Source organism: Centruroides sculpturatus, unplaced genomic scaffold, assembly GCF_000671375.1.
Source record: "Centruroides sculpturatus isolate CEXI.00-Female unplaced genomic scaffold, Cexi_2.0 scaffold383, whole genome shotgun sequence".
Taxonomy (NCBI): domain Eukaryota; kingdom Metazoa; phylum Arthropoda; class Arachnida; order Scorpiones; family Buthidae; genus Centruroides; species Centruroides sculpturatus.
This window is the reverse complement of record NW_019384849.1, coordinates 456,450-471,538: the sequence shown is the minus strand read 5'-3', so window position 1 is coordinate 471,538 and position 15,089 is coordinate 456,450. Positions and strand designations below refer to the sequence as shown.

The window sequence follows — 15,089 nt, the reverse complement described above, 5'->3', positions numbered from 1 at the left end:
TATATATATTATGTTTATGAACTTGTACTTTTTGCATATAGAATCTGTAAATTTTATCCATTTGAGTGTTGAGGTGTGCTTTCCAACGAACCTGGATCACTACATTGAATTGTGATATTTATGTATATATATATATATATATTCAAAAGAATATATATATATATTCAAAAGAAAATAAGTAAAATGGTTTTTCCCTTTTTATTTTGAGCTGATAAAAAATGTTATATAAATATCAAAAATAATTTATTCATTTTCTATTTAAATAGCTACAATGAGATAAAATGATTATCTCCATGAGAACATTCTAAAAATAATTATGAAATTTAAATATCATCTCTTATTGGAACAAAAAATATTTATGAATAATATTAAAGATTGTATATGAGCAAAATAAAATATTTTCTAAATAGCTTTTGAAATCTGTTTATATATTGAACCAAACAAATGTTGATTGAAAATTTTTTTTTTAATGTTAAGACTACAGTTGTCAGAAGAACTAATTTGAGTTTTTTTTAATTATTGCATATAAATTTTTATTGGTGAAATTATTAAGTTATCTTCAGTTATTTATTATGTATTAAACTTAACTTCAGTTCATTAAAATATATTAAATCTATGTTTCACACTGTGCTGAATATAAAAAAATCATATTTGTAGTTTATTGTATGTAGATATTTTAAATCATATAGTTGGCATAATTTATATCTTGCTTATTATTTTTTTGGCTAATATGTATTCAAAGCATGTGAGAAAATATCATTTTATATATTCTAGTATTATTATATGATACAATAGTTAAATGAACAAAATCTAGTTGCAAAATGAGCAGGATTTCCTTTCTTCTCATATCTTGAATACAAGGTAAATTACATATTCTTCATAGAATTTTGTCTTTTCTTGAAAATATTTTGATATTTCAATTTTTCTATCCTGTTGACACAATCCTATTGACCTATATTTCTTGAAGTAAGTTTATACAAAATTCATCTTTATGTACTAAGTGAATGATTGATGATTTTTAATTATTAAGCTTCTCTTTCAGATTCCAATTAGCAGTCATTGATTATTAATTATCTTGATAGTTAAAATTAAATGAAAATATTACAAATTTTGGTTGAAACAGTTACATTGGTAACAAATATAATTTAGTAATTCTAAAAACAAAGGAATTCTAGAAAATATTGCAACATTCAGTTTTAATATTTGTTTTTTTTTTTTACTCTATACCACCACCTTGCTATAGCTTAATTTTTTCATATATAAAACCTTGAGTGTCACTTGTTTTGATATTAAAGTTGGGCTTCTGAACAAAAATAATACAATAATAATAATGTGCAAAAATTTTCTCTTAACTGATGATGAAAGTTTGAGATTTGAGTCTATAATTTTTAATTTGTTTACTATTATGTAACTAGTTATCATGTTTTAACTGTTATTAATTTACCATGCAAATGATATCGTTAATAAAGAACAATTAACTTAAAAGCATAAAATATATAAATATATAAAAAGTTGGAAAAACAATCCTTTTTAAAAAAAGGAATATATAAACATAGATCATGTGATCAAAAAATTATGTTAAGCAATTTGATTTTAAAACATATATATTTTTCTTATAAAAAATTATATATTAATTTTTAAAATCCAATTGTTTTTGTGAGTTTATGCACACACATAGAATGAGTATCAATCACACTCTAAATGAAGTATAAAATACCATTCTAATTGAAAAATTCACTCACCCATTGCATGTTAAAATTATACTGTATACAGTCAGGTTATATAATAATTTTAATACTGTACTTTATTATGAAATATTTAAATAAATTGGAATAATACCTTCAAAGATTTTTAAAATTTTACACAACAGTGATGAAATATCAAAATTGGATGAAACAGATTCAGAAATGTTTTTACTGGGTGCTAAATATGATTAAACAATTCATGTTATAGGCCATTGTTAGATATTTGGCTGAAAGTGTACAACCAACTGAATTTCAGCTGTTTAGCATTTAGCCAATCTTTCCCCCTATATAACAGTCTGAATTTAAATATCAGATTCTTAAATGTTTTAATTATTTGTAATTATAGTTATAAGATGGTAGAATATTTTTTAATCTTATGGGAACTAAATTTTATACAGAATTGAAATTTTTAGTTTTTTTTATTGATAAGAATTTAGATCTAATATATTTCAGTTTTCTTTTGAATTGCATATACTGTATTTTAAACTGAATTAACTTCACATTAAAGTATATGAATAAAAAAATTTTTAAATTTAATTTCAAACTCAAATTATGGTAATTTATTAATAATTTTTAATATAAACTTTAAAATTGCTCATTTAAAAGTATAGTACATTGATACATATTTCTTTCTTAGGTATGAATTGTCACAAGATTTGTTGGATAAGCAGGTAGAAATGTTAGAAAGAAAATATGGCGGAGTCAGAGCGAGAGATGCTGCCCTTACCATCCAACGTGCCTTTCGCAAATATTGTATGATGAAACGATTTCGCGATATAGCAAATGCTTCCAAAGGTGAAAAAAGGTTATCCAGACGTTTTTATAATTTAGAAGCAGAAGGAAAAGATTGGATACATTATAATGGTTCCTCTAATCATCATTGTCAACAGAAAAATTTAGTTTATAATGAAGAAACAATGGTTTCTAATGTATCTGGTAGTACACATTCCAATCCATGTGTTGATACAAGGGTCAAAAACAATTTCTCAACTTTATATAGAGAGTTAAGTGAATCTGTGAGTGATAATAAATATCCATCAAAACAAAATCGAGTTGTGGGTAATAGAGAACAGCAGATGTCAGAAATTGATAGGACTAGAATGGATAAAATAACAAAAACCAAAGATATTTTATCTCATGGAGCACCTCCTTGTCCAGGAAGGATGGAAAGTGATGTTCTACATTTAACAAAAACTACTGATGTATGTACAAAATCTGAGCTGCAAGAGGCTGGTACTCCTTTAGAAAGCAGCATGTATCATACACCACCTTCACGACTACCCCCCTCTGTTCCTCGCCATCCGGCGTGGTCTGCTGTATCACCGTGTACAAGTGCCGGAATTAGACAGAGTTCAGGTCCTACAATTTATTTAAGTCCTAGTCAAAACAGTTCCTCTGCAGAAGACCAATATCACACTCCCCGTGAATCGTTATCATCAGAAGATAGTGCAATAAGTTCGGTAAGATTATTTTTAATTTGAACTGTGAATCTTAATACTTTAAATGATTACTTAAATTATTTTTTTAAATATAGTAAGTTGCAAAATTATTTTAAAAGTTAATATTTTAATATTTGTTTTCATATATGAAAAGAAATTTTAAGTTTAAAATCAATGATTTTCTTGAATTTTCAGATATATTAATATTCTATAAACCATATCAAGTATTTTGCATGATATTAATGTAAAATCAAGATATATGCTCATACAAAAGTCTTTAATCCTGCAATAGACTTGACATTAAATCAATTCTTTGATTTTATATCATAATTAAGAAGACTTCAAAGTGCATTAATCTACTTTATTTTTTATTTATTTATTTTATCTTCTTTAAAGCCAATAACAATAATAGTAATGAAATGCACTTGTTTCACAAAATACTGAGTACTAGCTTGACAGCAAAGGAAAAATTACAGCCCAAATAGGTTAATGAGTCAGAATGACAAGTTATAATAATGAAGTACCATCTTGACAAATCTTATGGTAAAATATCTTGGAAATACTTGAATAGTTTTCTCTGCAAAAGATTGGATGCTTAGATACAAATTAGATATTTAATACATGTGATGATAATGACTATACTTTTAACTAAAATTTTAACAAACAGAATAAGGTTACTTTCTATTTAATGATTGGAGAACAATTATGCAACTGTCATTATCCCAGAAGACTTAAAATTTATCCAGTATAAATTATTCTGCATATCATATGTCAAATGTACTTATGTCTGAAAATAAATAGGGTGTAAAGTGATTTTAGAATAATAAAGACATTTTCAGAATTCAGTTTCTCTCTCTCTCTCTCTGAAATGCTTTGTTTCACTTAGCAAATATAATGATCTTTACAGTGATTCTTGTTATGGATCATTTAATTTCAATAATCTTTTCCATAGCTAAGATTTCAAAACAGTCAAAAGAAAATTTGTCATAAGATTGAAGGAAAGATTTAAATGCTTTGTTGTTAGAAAAATTTATGAAGGTAGGAAAAAGTAAATGATACAATTAAATTAGAAATCTTTCTAAAAAAATCTGATACACTGTAGCATTGAAAATATTTATCAGTTAAGTTTTTTCAGAAACTATGCCTATTATCATTAAAGAAATGTTAACTATAAAATTGAGAAGTGATGCATATCGAGAATGAAGATTGCAGTTTCTTTATATTAAATATTATTTAAAATAATTAACTGTTTTTTTATTATAATATATTTTTTGTCATTGCTTTCTTTCTTAATTATGCAAGCTTACCATACATACTCTACCACCATAATAACTAATATTCATGTGAACTAGTGCCAAACATTGTTTTATCAATATATGAAGGTCAGTGAATAGTTAGTTTAAAAAGTTGGACATTATTTATACAATAATCATGCTTTTTAGAATAATTTGTCCTTCATTAATAATTTTTTTCTGTTAAGTTTAGTTATATGTGAATAATGTAAGATTAATTCATGCATTTCATGAATGGTTTAGTTATGGGGAACCAATTATAAAACTATAATATAATAAATTGATGTATAATAATTTCCATCTGTTGTAAGATATGATAAAACTAGACAACTTTTTTCTAAAAGAAGAAAAGGATTAAGTAAGGAGAAAGTTTTCTTTTAGAACTAAAAAGCATTTTCAGATGAAATCAAATGTAAAATATTTCAAATAGAATTTGGATTTTCAAATGAAAAGCATGCATTATTTGCAGATTTCAAATATACATTCTATAAAAGTTTCTTGATAAATACCTTATTATATTTAAATATAGACATTTGTACAGTTAAGTATAATTATGAATTATAAAACTTGTTTAAATTGTTTTTGAACATGAATTAATTATTATACGTTGAATGACTATTATTCAACATTTTTGAAAATTTTGATAGTATTTAATTTGTAGTAATATATTGGTGTTCTATCTGGATTCTTTTCTCATTTCTAAGAACAAGTAATTGTTACAAGGTTGAATAAAGGCTTTTACAATTGCGATAAAAGCTGTTTATATATAGAGAACAGAAAAAATAATATTTATGTTCTCTGTTTTTAAAACAAGAAAAGAAACTTTTTTCTTAAATTACACTTCAAGTATTTCATATTATTATATGAGGTGATCATCCTTTGCCTTCTTTTTTTTATGATAAGTAGTTTTTATTATTGGTATATTAGATAATATATTCAATAAATGTTAGTAAACTTTTTGTTACTATCGTTCATTATTCCATGAATTTTCAATAAAATAATTTTTTTATACCTAGCAAATGGGTATAAAGTTTATTCACAGCAGTAAATTAAATAAAATGAACATAAAAGTTGTTCTATATTATATTTAACAACACTTTTATAAATAGAAAAGCATACTAATGAATTTAACTGTTTTTTGTAGTACAGTAAGTTTTTCAATGTAATTATGATAAATCAATAAAATCTTAATTTTTAAAATTTTTAATTAACATACAGATGTGGTAAAAGAAAATTGTCAAATACTCTATATCACAATATCCTTTATATTTAAAATTGTGGTTATGACATTCATGTTGTGAAATCCATTAACTTATTTTTCAGATTTATCTTGTTTTTATTAATTTTTGAATTATGGTGGGTTGGTTTAGAAAAAAATTAAGATTTCATAGAAATTTATTCAGTTTAATCATAATTTGTACTAATTTGTTTCATATTTCTGTAAAAGTTCCTTTAGAATTAAATATTTTTTGAAGTCAAATCAATATTTAAGTTTTTAGATTTGAAACTTCTTTTTAATGAAAAATAGATGAAACCAAAGAGATGTGACTATATATGAGAATTACATTTGATTATCATTTTAAGTACAAAATTATACAGAAAAAAGAAGAAAATACTAAATGTGCACGAATGAAAATTAATGGGATAATCCATTATCATGCTTATTGTTTCTTTGAATCACATTTTATGATGATAAATACTTATTATTGGATTAAGAACTGGCTATTTTTAAAATACTTTACAATGTTTAATATGGTTTTTCTCAATATAAAAGTTTGACATGTTTGTTCTTGATACTCTTTAGGGTTTTACAATACTCCTGTTATTTTTTTGTCAGTATTATATGAAAAAGCTCATTACCCTAAAATATACTTAATTTGGTTCCTGTTGATCAAGTTGTATGCATTATTGCTTAAATTATATTGATTTTAATTTAAAACAAAGATTTTAATTAATATAAATTTATAATTATTTTGCTCTTTGTTTATTCAGATTATGAAAGAAATTTATTAAAATTAAATTTTAAATTATTTATAGGCTGGTCCAGGTGAATGTGATTCTTTAAGTGATGATCATCGCTCTCTCTGTCGTGATTGCTATGCCAGACGTTCCATAAATGTTCCATTAAGCAGTACAAAAGATCAAGTAATCGGTATGCATCATACAATATCCAGGCCAGATATTACAGGTAGAAAAATAATTGCACCTGCTGGAGATCTTAGAAAAAGCATTCCTCGTCTTCCAAGGAGGACTCCTTCTGCTTCAGCTAAATGGAGTGATAGTCCTTCAGAAATAAGTCCTCATAATAATTTTGATAGTTCTCATGTGTCACATGAACATGGAGTCGAAGTTTCTCCTGTGTGGAAACGGAAATCTCTAGTAAGTTTTTTTATTAGAATTTTTGAAATGACTATTAACTTTAAAACGTCATTCATATTATGATAGTCATTTTCATATTTAATTCAAAAACATGATTACTTTTAAATTAAATATTAAATGTAATTTAATTTGATGAAAATTTTTAAATTTACAATTTTTATTCATAGGTCTTATCTGAGCAAATTGCTTCGGGTAGTAATGAAGACAAACGGTTAAGCAATATTTCAGAAAATAGTGAAGATAGTTTGGAAGGAATGGGTTATTCCAATTCACTTCCAACTGCAGATATGTATTCTCCTCATGGCTATGGAGAACCTGGTGCTCGAATCTCTGGTAGTGAGCTTCATCAATCAGCTTCAGGTTTTAAAGTGAGTTCATTAGAATTAGATCATTGAATTATACTGATAAATTTATATACATCTATGTTTGTTTACATAGAACTGTTAAAATTATTTAACAAGCATATGCTACAGTTAAATAAGCAATTTAAATAACATTTAGCAAACCAGAAAAAATAATTACTTGTAAGTCTTTGTCATTACATTTTAATGACAATATGGAAGGAATTTTAATTTAAAAATGATCATGATTGATTACTTAAATCAGGAATGGGCAATCTTTTTCTAATGTAATAGCTGCATTTCAAAACTTTTGAACTGAGATGGGCCACATACAAGGGGAAAAAATACTGGTAAATCACAATTATTTATTTGTGTATAATTATAAATTAGCATAAGTATACTTAATTTAGCTTCTGGAACTGATGTAAACATAATATATTGAAATTTTTGGTTAAATATTACTCACTGCTAATTTTAAATTAGTTTCAATGTTAGTCTTTTTAGCTGGTTTCTTGTTTTAATTTTTACTAAATTTATTTCAAGAAACACTATTCACATATGTAAGTTGTAGAAAATAACATTTCAATTTTTTGCTGCATACTTTCTTAAGCTGGAAAATTAATATATTTATTCATATTTTATGTGACATGGGCTGCAAAAAGTATTAATGCAGGTCGCAGGTTGCCCATTCCTGACTTAAATCACAATGAAATGATTTAAGTAATTTAAATCATTTCATTGTGATTTAAGTCAAGAATCTGATGAGCATTATCCACTATTTCAGTGCATTGGAATCTTTATTTTAAATGATAAATCTCAGCATGCTATGAGAAAATTGAATCTAAAATTATAAATTTTTAGGTCTCTCATATGAATTTTTTTTAACATAGAATTCTAGTTTTCATGTTTATTGGAATAATATAAAATATATTAAAATAGATATTGTTAAGCATTTTTTAATAATATAAATAATAATGAATCATCACAAGAAAAGAAACAAATATTTAATTGAAATGTGCAATATGTATGAAACTTTGAGTTCTTTTTTTATTTTAAAAATTAGTGTTTTTTAAATTCTCTTGATTATACTGTAATTTGCATTGTTTAAGAAATTTATAAAACTTTTTTTGTATGTCGACCAAATTATCAGATATTTATGAAATCAGAAATTATGGAAATTGGATTATTATTACTATATGAAAAATATAAAATGAGACATTCTGTTGTATTAATACATGCTGACTCTTTTCTTAAATTATTTATACTTTTTGTACAATTTTTAATTCCTATGTAGAATATTGTGTGTGTATTTTTGGAACTGTAAACTTATTGTAAATTTTAAATGAAATGAATGAATGATAAAATATGATAATTAATTTCAGCCAATGACTGATGTGCATCTCATCATAGAACAAATTGAATGCTTGCCACCAAATAATGCACAAAACAGCAAAATAAGCTTTTTATAGCTACTTAATACTACTACATCCAAGCAGTTGTGAAACTTCTGTTTTAAGTCAATAACAAATTGTATATAATTCTGAAGTCATTTCTTATCAGAAGGAAAGAAATTATTGGAAATTTTTAAATTTTTTATTGTTCATAATAAATTACAAAACATTTTAGTGTAATCAATCTATATGTAATTTATTAGACATTGATGATGTGCTACTGATAAAAATCAACTTCATTGTCCTAAATGATTTATTAAAACTACGTATTTTCATAGATAATTGTGGTTATTTTGCTGCTATATAATACTGTAATTATTTAGCTCCATTATATTTATCTGATTTTTATTATTTAATGGACATTGACACAGTAGATTTATGCAGGAGAGAAATATATAACATATGGTGTCCAGATTGAGACTGATAATATTTTAAAATGATACAAGTAAAATAAGATGAGAACTACTATAAAAGTAAGCAGTGGTGATATTCGAAATATTTAACAAAGGGTTCGCTAACAGAAAAGTTTTCCTTAACAATTTTTTTTTCGTTCAAATGGTGCATTAGCACAAAAACTGACCTTAAGATATCCATATAAATAAAAAAGATGCATTCGCAAAATTAAGTCAGTTAAAATTTAACATTGTTTATGCCAGAACTATATTTTTTTTTTATAAATAATAAAAAAGTGTGTTCAAAATGGTTTATTTTGTACATATTTTAATATTTTTCATTCAAAATATTTTATAAACAAAACTTAGCTTTTTTTTTAATCAGAAAAAGTCATAGGAAAAGCAGTTAAACGAGAAAAACTTTTCTAAATCATTTATTTCATCGTTAGGTATTATTATAATAATAGACAGATTCATAGTCTCTCGAAATACAATATCTTTCTTATTTTGCTGTTGATAGCCCAACACGTGCTCCGCAGCCATCTTGTATTTTCTCGCGCATGTGGGATTGTGGGATCTCTCTTATGACTGGATCTAGTTTCGAGAACTCTCGAGTCGATCGTGATTGAACCTCGTTTTAGTCGAGATTGAAACGGTCGATGTGGTTACACTAGGCGAACAGGGTATAAGGCTCTAGTTTAGTAGTGTTACAGAGTATAATACGTATATTTTAATATATGTTTTAAAAGAAACAAAATCACTGAGAAATGTTACGTGTGTTTAACAATGGGTTCGGAAAACTTTGAAAATGTTAACAACGGATTCGGCTGAACCTGTGCGAACCCGCTGAATATCACCACTGAAAGTAAGGTAATCAGTTTGAAATTCACCAGCTTTTATTGCAAAAGTAAATGCAGTTTTGCCTTTTAACTTTACTGTTTTTGACACACAATTATAAAATCTCCATGTGTTCCTCCTGTGCTTGGAGAATATCTAAACGATATTTACAGTAAGACCCTGCTTAACACTTCCTTGATTAATGCTGGTTCAATATAATGTGGTCTGCTTGAAGCCTTAAAAAAAAGCTCAAAATTTATGCTGATTCAAATTATTGTGACATTTCATTGGTTTGTGTTTAGGAATAATCAATCAGCAAAAGGTGGTAATTTGTTGCAGTGCCATACTTTCCTTAAATATATGTTTGTTTGGTGCAATTTTGGAAAAAATATAATATCATGGATGCCATAGGAAATATTGACTTCACTTGGCAAGAATTAACTGATAAATGCATGAACAGAGTGTGGAAGAAGTTATGACTGAAGATATCCAAGAATTCTCAACAAGAATTATCACTATATCGTTAGGTCGACCAAATTGTCAATCTAATCGATACAGCAGGATTAGATGTAAACAAGCAGCGTATTGGGGAGTTACTTCAGATTTCTGGTGAGAGCCTTACCAACGACAACCTTCAAGAAACTGGCAGAACAAAGAATTTATGTAGAACTGGAAAATTGTGACTCTGAAAAATAAAGAATCCCAAAGAATTTCTCTACAGATTTCCTTAGTAAAAGTTTGGTAAGCTAACCGAAATCGTTGATCAAATTGTAACAAATGATCCAGATTTTGAAAGGAGGGCAAAAGCAAGACAAGGCATTATTAAAGTAAAATTTGTTTTTTTGGTGTTAAAGTGACCTAGTTTAACACTTTGTCATCCAAGAACATATCCTCCTGTGTTAAGTGGGGTCTTACTGTAATTTCTTGCCATGTATTCTGCAACATCTGTGATGATGTATGGATGTTAGCAGGAGTGTAGTGATTTGCTTAGCTGCCTGACAAATGGACTTCTGTAGCTTCATTGAAAAGCTTCCATGGTTTGCCTTCACATTATGGTCCAACAATTAGGGTTTCCATCTCTGTGGCCTTTCAACACACTTCCTGTGGACAGGAACTGTTCCTTCCATGCCTTGAGGTTTGTGATGGAGGATCCCTTCCAAACACAACAAAAGTTTCACTGCACTTGTCTCAGCATACCACCAAACAGTTTCTCTCAATCTGATGCCATTTTGACAATTGTGCCTTCAGCACCACAATTACTCTGACACACGACAATTAATTTTACAGAGAACTTACACAGTTGCTCTTCCTCAAGAAATATGTTAAATGCATTTATCTTGATGCAATGAATTTTGTGCACTATAAGTATTTGCACAAACATTTTTATAATGTGACACTATTGAGTCTACATATATTTAAATACATTTGGATCTTGCTTTTAATCATTTCAATTTGTGTCCTCAGAATGGCATCATTAAACAATTTAAAATTGTTTTGATTCATAAAATTCTGCATTTGCATCTATCTAATAGAAACATTTAGTAATCACTGATGCAAATTTGGTTGACACAGTTCATCCAGAAATAGTTAGCTTAGCTATAGAATCTAACATTGTGGAATTTGACAAGTGAACATAAATTAATTTCTGCTTCAAAAACTCATGAAATTAGAAACAAAAGCTTACTGCAAAATAATTTATAATAGCTAACAAAAATATAATTAGGGCTAAATTCTTACACAGTATATTTTAAAACAAATCTCAAATCCTAAGTTTGTTCAAAAAAATCTATTGACATTGTCAAAATCTTGATTTATAAGAATGAAACAAATTCAAAAATGCCGTAGCAGTTGTTATAAGGAAATTTATAGTCCAAAAACAGAAGCAATTCAGTAGAGTTCAGATAAATATTTAAAAAAAAAAAAAAAAAAAAAAGTCATCCCAATCACTGAGCTGAAAAAAATCCATACTAATCTTATAAAGGCTGTTTGTTTATATGTTGAAAATAAATTATTTTTCTGTTTATAAAGTAAACAGAAAAATAACTTATTTCATTCTTTTATTTTATAATTGAAATTGTAAAAAATATATAATTTTTAAAAATAAATCTCTTAAATTGTAGTGCAGTCACAATCTTTGATATTTCAATGATTTCTATGTATAATAATTTTTCTTTTTATAAATGCGTTATATCTGTGTGAATAAGCATATTTCTTGTTGATAATTTTCACTTTGTGTTAGAGAACATTGTCAATTCTGATGAAATTATATCACTGTACTTAATAATCAATAAAGTTTCTTCTTTTCTTTTTATTATTACAAAAAAAAATAAGAAATTTATAAAACTTCCAGTGTATGAAGAGCAGCACTATCTTCCCATGAAAATCAACAGATCATTATTCAAGTAAAGTTAAAGTCAACAATGATTAACAGTTGAGTAGTAGTGAGGAACCAAATACAAAACATATTAGTAAACACATTAAAAGTAAGAGTGAGAAATCCAGTTTATATGAAGTAGTTATGCTTCAAGAAGTTGTAGATATATAGGATTTTTTTCAATATAGAAGACATCTTTAAGAAATCAGACTGGTTTATTTTGTTTTGAACATCTTTAGAAAAATAAATATTTTCATCTTCAAAATGATAATAAATATTTAAGTAACATTCAAATTATATTATACCTAGCTATAGATACTCCTACTTGCATGGTATAGTGAGGGTATGGCCATAGATACTGGTACCAACAATTGATTAGCATTTTTGTTTTTTTAAATTTTATTTATTAAATCAATCATAATTATATGTAATTTGAGAAAAATAGCTTGACTTGTGTATTCAGTAATTGTCTATGTATCATCACGGAGCTTTTTACTTTTTGCCATATGTGAAGGAACTATCATTGTTGTCAATGGGCCACTGTCTGTTTTGCCAAAAAAGTCACTTATTATATTTGGAATCTTTGAGAGGATTGTTTCACATCAACAAAAATCATTTATGAACTTCATATTTGTGAAAATAGATTTTAGACTTCAAAAATACAATGTTAGTGGCATGTTTCTTTCACGCAATTTAATTTTAATTTAATCTTTCCTTTAAGCTAAATTATTTAATTGATGAATTTAGTTTTGATTATAACTTATTATAAGATTTTTTAAATATAAAAATTGAAACTTGGAGATTTTTATCATTTTCACTAGTTTTCTTGCAAAAAAAAAAAAAAAGTTAAAATCATAAGTTATGGACTTACTGTGGTTATATATGAATTCATTTATCTATATTTTATTTATTATATAAATTTATCTAAAAATTTAAGAAAAATGGTGGCAACTTTTGTTTTTTTCATAGTTTTAATACAACTTTTTCTTTATAATTTTTTATTCAGTTCTGCATTTCGTATAAAAGAGTATTGAAGACATTTTAAACACAATAAACTAGTTATAATTGAAATAAATTTTAAGTATATAAGTATATACTACTATCTTTCAAGCTACTAGAGCTGCAGTCAATATAATTGTTTAACTAATCAATTATATTGAATCAATTGTTATAAGAATGTCATAGAAACTGGAAATTTTTTTTTATATTGCTACACTTTTGTTCATACATCCTGATATTGTAGTTAATTGTCTATAAGTTGTTTGTTCTTCATAAGGTCTGATAGTTTAGTCAACTTTTATGAAGGTCATGAGAAATTTTTTGGAATTGACTATCTTTCATTAAATAGCAAACAAATGTAGTAAAGTTTACAATCATAGAGTTGGATGATGATGCATTCTCCACATAACTAAATTGTGTTCTTAACAATTACTTCCTCATTTATCTTAAAAACTTGATATTAGACATTTCATTGCCAATGCAAATGTTTAGAGATTTATCAGTACTTCATTTTTTTAAGCCAGAAACATAGGATCATGGATATGAGATAATAGATAAATGTCTTATCAAATTAGTAAATGATGATGATGATATAGATACCATATTTGTGTTATCTGTCATAGCATATATATCTATTAGTTCAAAATTAAAGTGTTTTTGGCTAAGATATTTTAATTATTCACATATTTGAATTATTAAAATATGTTATAATGAAAAAATAATAATGAAAATTTGATAATTTTTCAGAGTAGTCTGATAATTTGTTGCATTAATTTTCTTTAGGTCTCTGAAATTCAAAGGAAGCGTCAATACCGAGTAGGACTTAATCTTTTTAATAAGAAACCTGAAAGAGGAGTACGATACCTAATTCAACGAGGATTTTTAGAAGCCTCACCTCAAGCTGTTGCAAGATTTCTTGTCTCTCGTAAAGGATTGAGCAAACAAATGATTGGAGAATATCTTGGAAATTTGCAAAATCCTTTCAATATGGCTGTTCTAGAGTGAGTGATACTTCTGATTTTATTATTAAATAGGAAGAAAAAAAATAAAACAAATGACTATGAAATGTAACATTTATTCAGTTTGATATTTTATATCACACAATTTTTATGTAATTCTCTTTTTATTTAAATTTAATTAATTTATTAAGTATTTCATTTGTTATTTTTAATATATATATAATAAATTCTTTAACACAGTGAAAGCATTTCTTCTTCCCAAAATTGAATCATGTATCATATAAACTTCTGTATAGTATTATGCAAAGTTGTCTGCTTTAAAATAATTTTATCATTTCAATATATTAGCTTCATATTAATTATTTATTACATAAGATTTAGCTGCATCATATTCTATGAACTTAAAATTTTGCAATTATGGATATTAATAGATGTAGTTATATCATGTCATACAAATTTATGAAATAAAACTTCCCAATAAAATCAATTCTTAGGTGATTGAACTAATTATGCAAATCTTGATAGCTTAAGATTAAAGGCTGGTATACAAGGTAAGGAAATCCTTTGAGGATTAACCGTGATTTTTTTTCTATCTATCCATTTTTAAATAAAAATAATTCTTTATACGTTAGGAGATATTTTAATAAGTTTTGTAAATTACTATGTTCGATCCAGCCAGTTATATCCGAGTTTTTTTCGTCTGTTAAGCAAATCCTTTGAGGATTTCCTTACCGTGTATACCAGCCTTAACAGACAGTTCAATTATTTAAAAAAAAATTATATTTTAATTACTATGTTCAATCCAGCCAGTTATATCCGAGTTTTTTTCGTCTGTTAAGCATATCCTTTGAGGATTTCCTTACCGTGTATACCAGCCTTTA

At 26.1% G+C, this 15,089-nt stretch overlaps 1 protein-coding gene across 11 annotated transcripts in view; it reads left to right on the top strand.

Moving 5' to 3' along the window:
- LOC111630435 (IQ motif and SEC7 domain-containing protein 1-like) overlaps positions 1 to 15,089 on the top strand; it is a 130,312-nt gene that overhangs the window by 95,959 nt on the left and 19,264 nt on the right. For all 11 annotated transcript variants that reach the window (XR_002757524.1, XM_023374531.1, XM_023374530.1 and 8 more), the window contains 4 exons: positions 2,383 to 3,205; positions 6,514 to 6,855; positions 7,023 to 7,223; positions 14,033 to 14,250. Coding sequence is in view for 10 of the 11 variants with exons in the window: in XM_023374531.1 (XP_023230299.1) it covers positions 2,383 to 3,205; positions 6,514 to 6,855; positions 7,023 to 7,223; positions 14,033 to 14,250 (1,584 nt within the window). In the remaining variant the exon portion in view is untranslated. The remainder of the gene's footprint in view (positions 1 to 2,382; positions 3,206 to 6,513; positions 6,856 to 7,022; positions 7,224 to 14,032; positions 14,251 to 15,089) is intronic.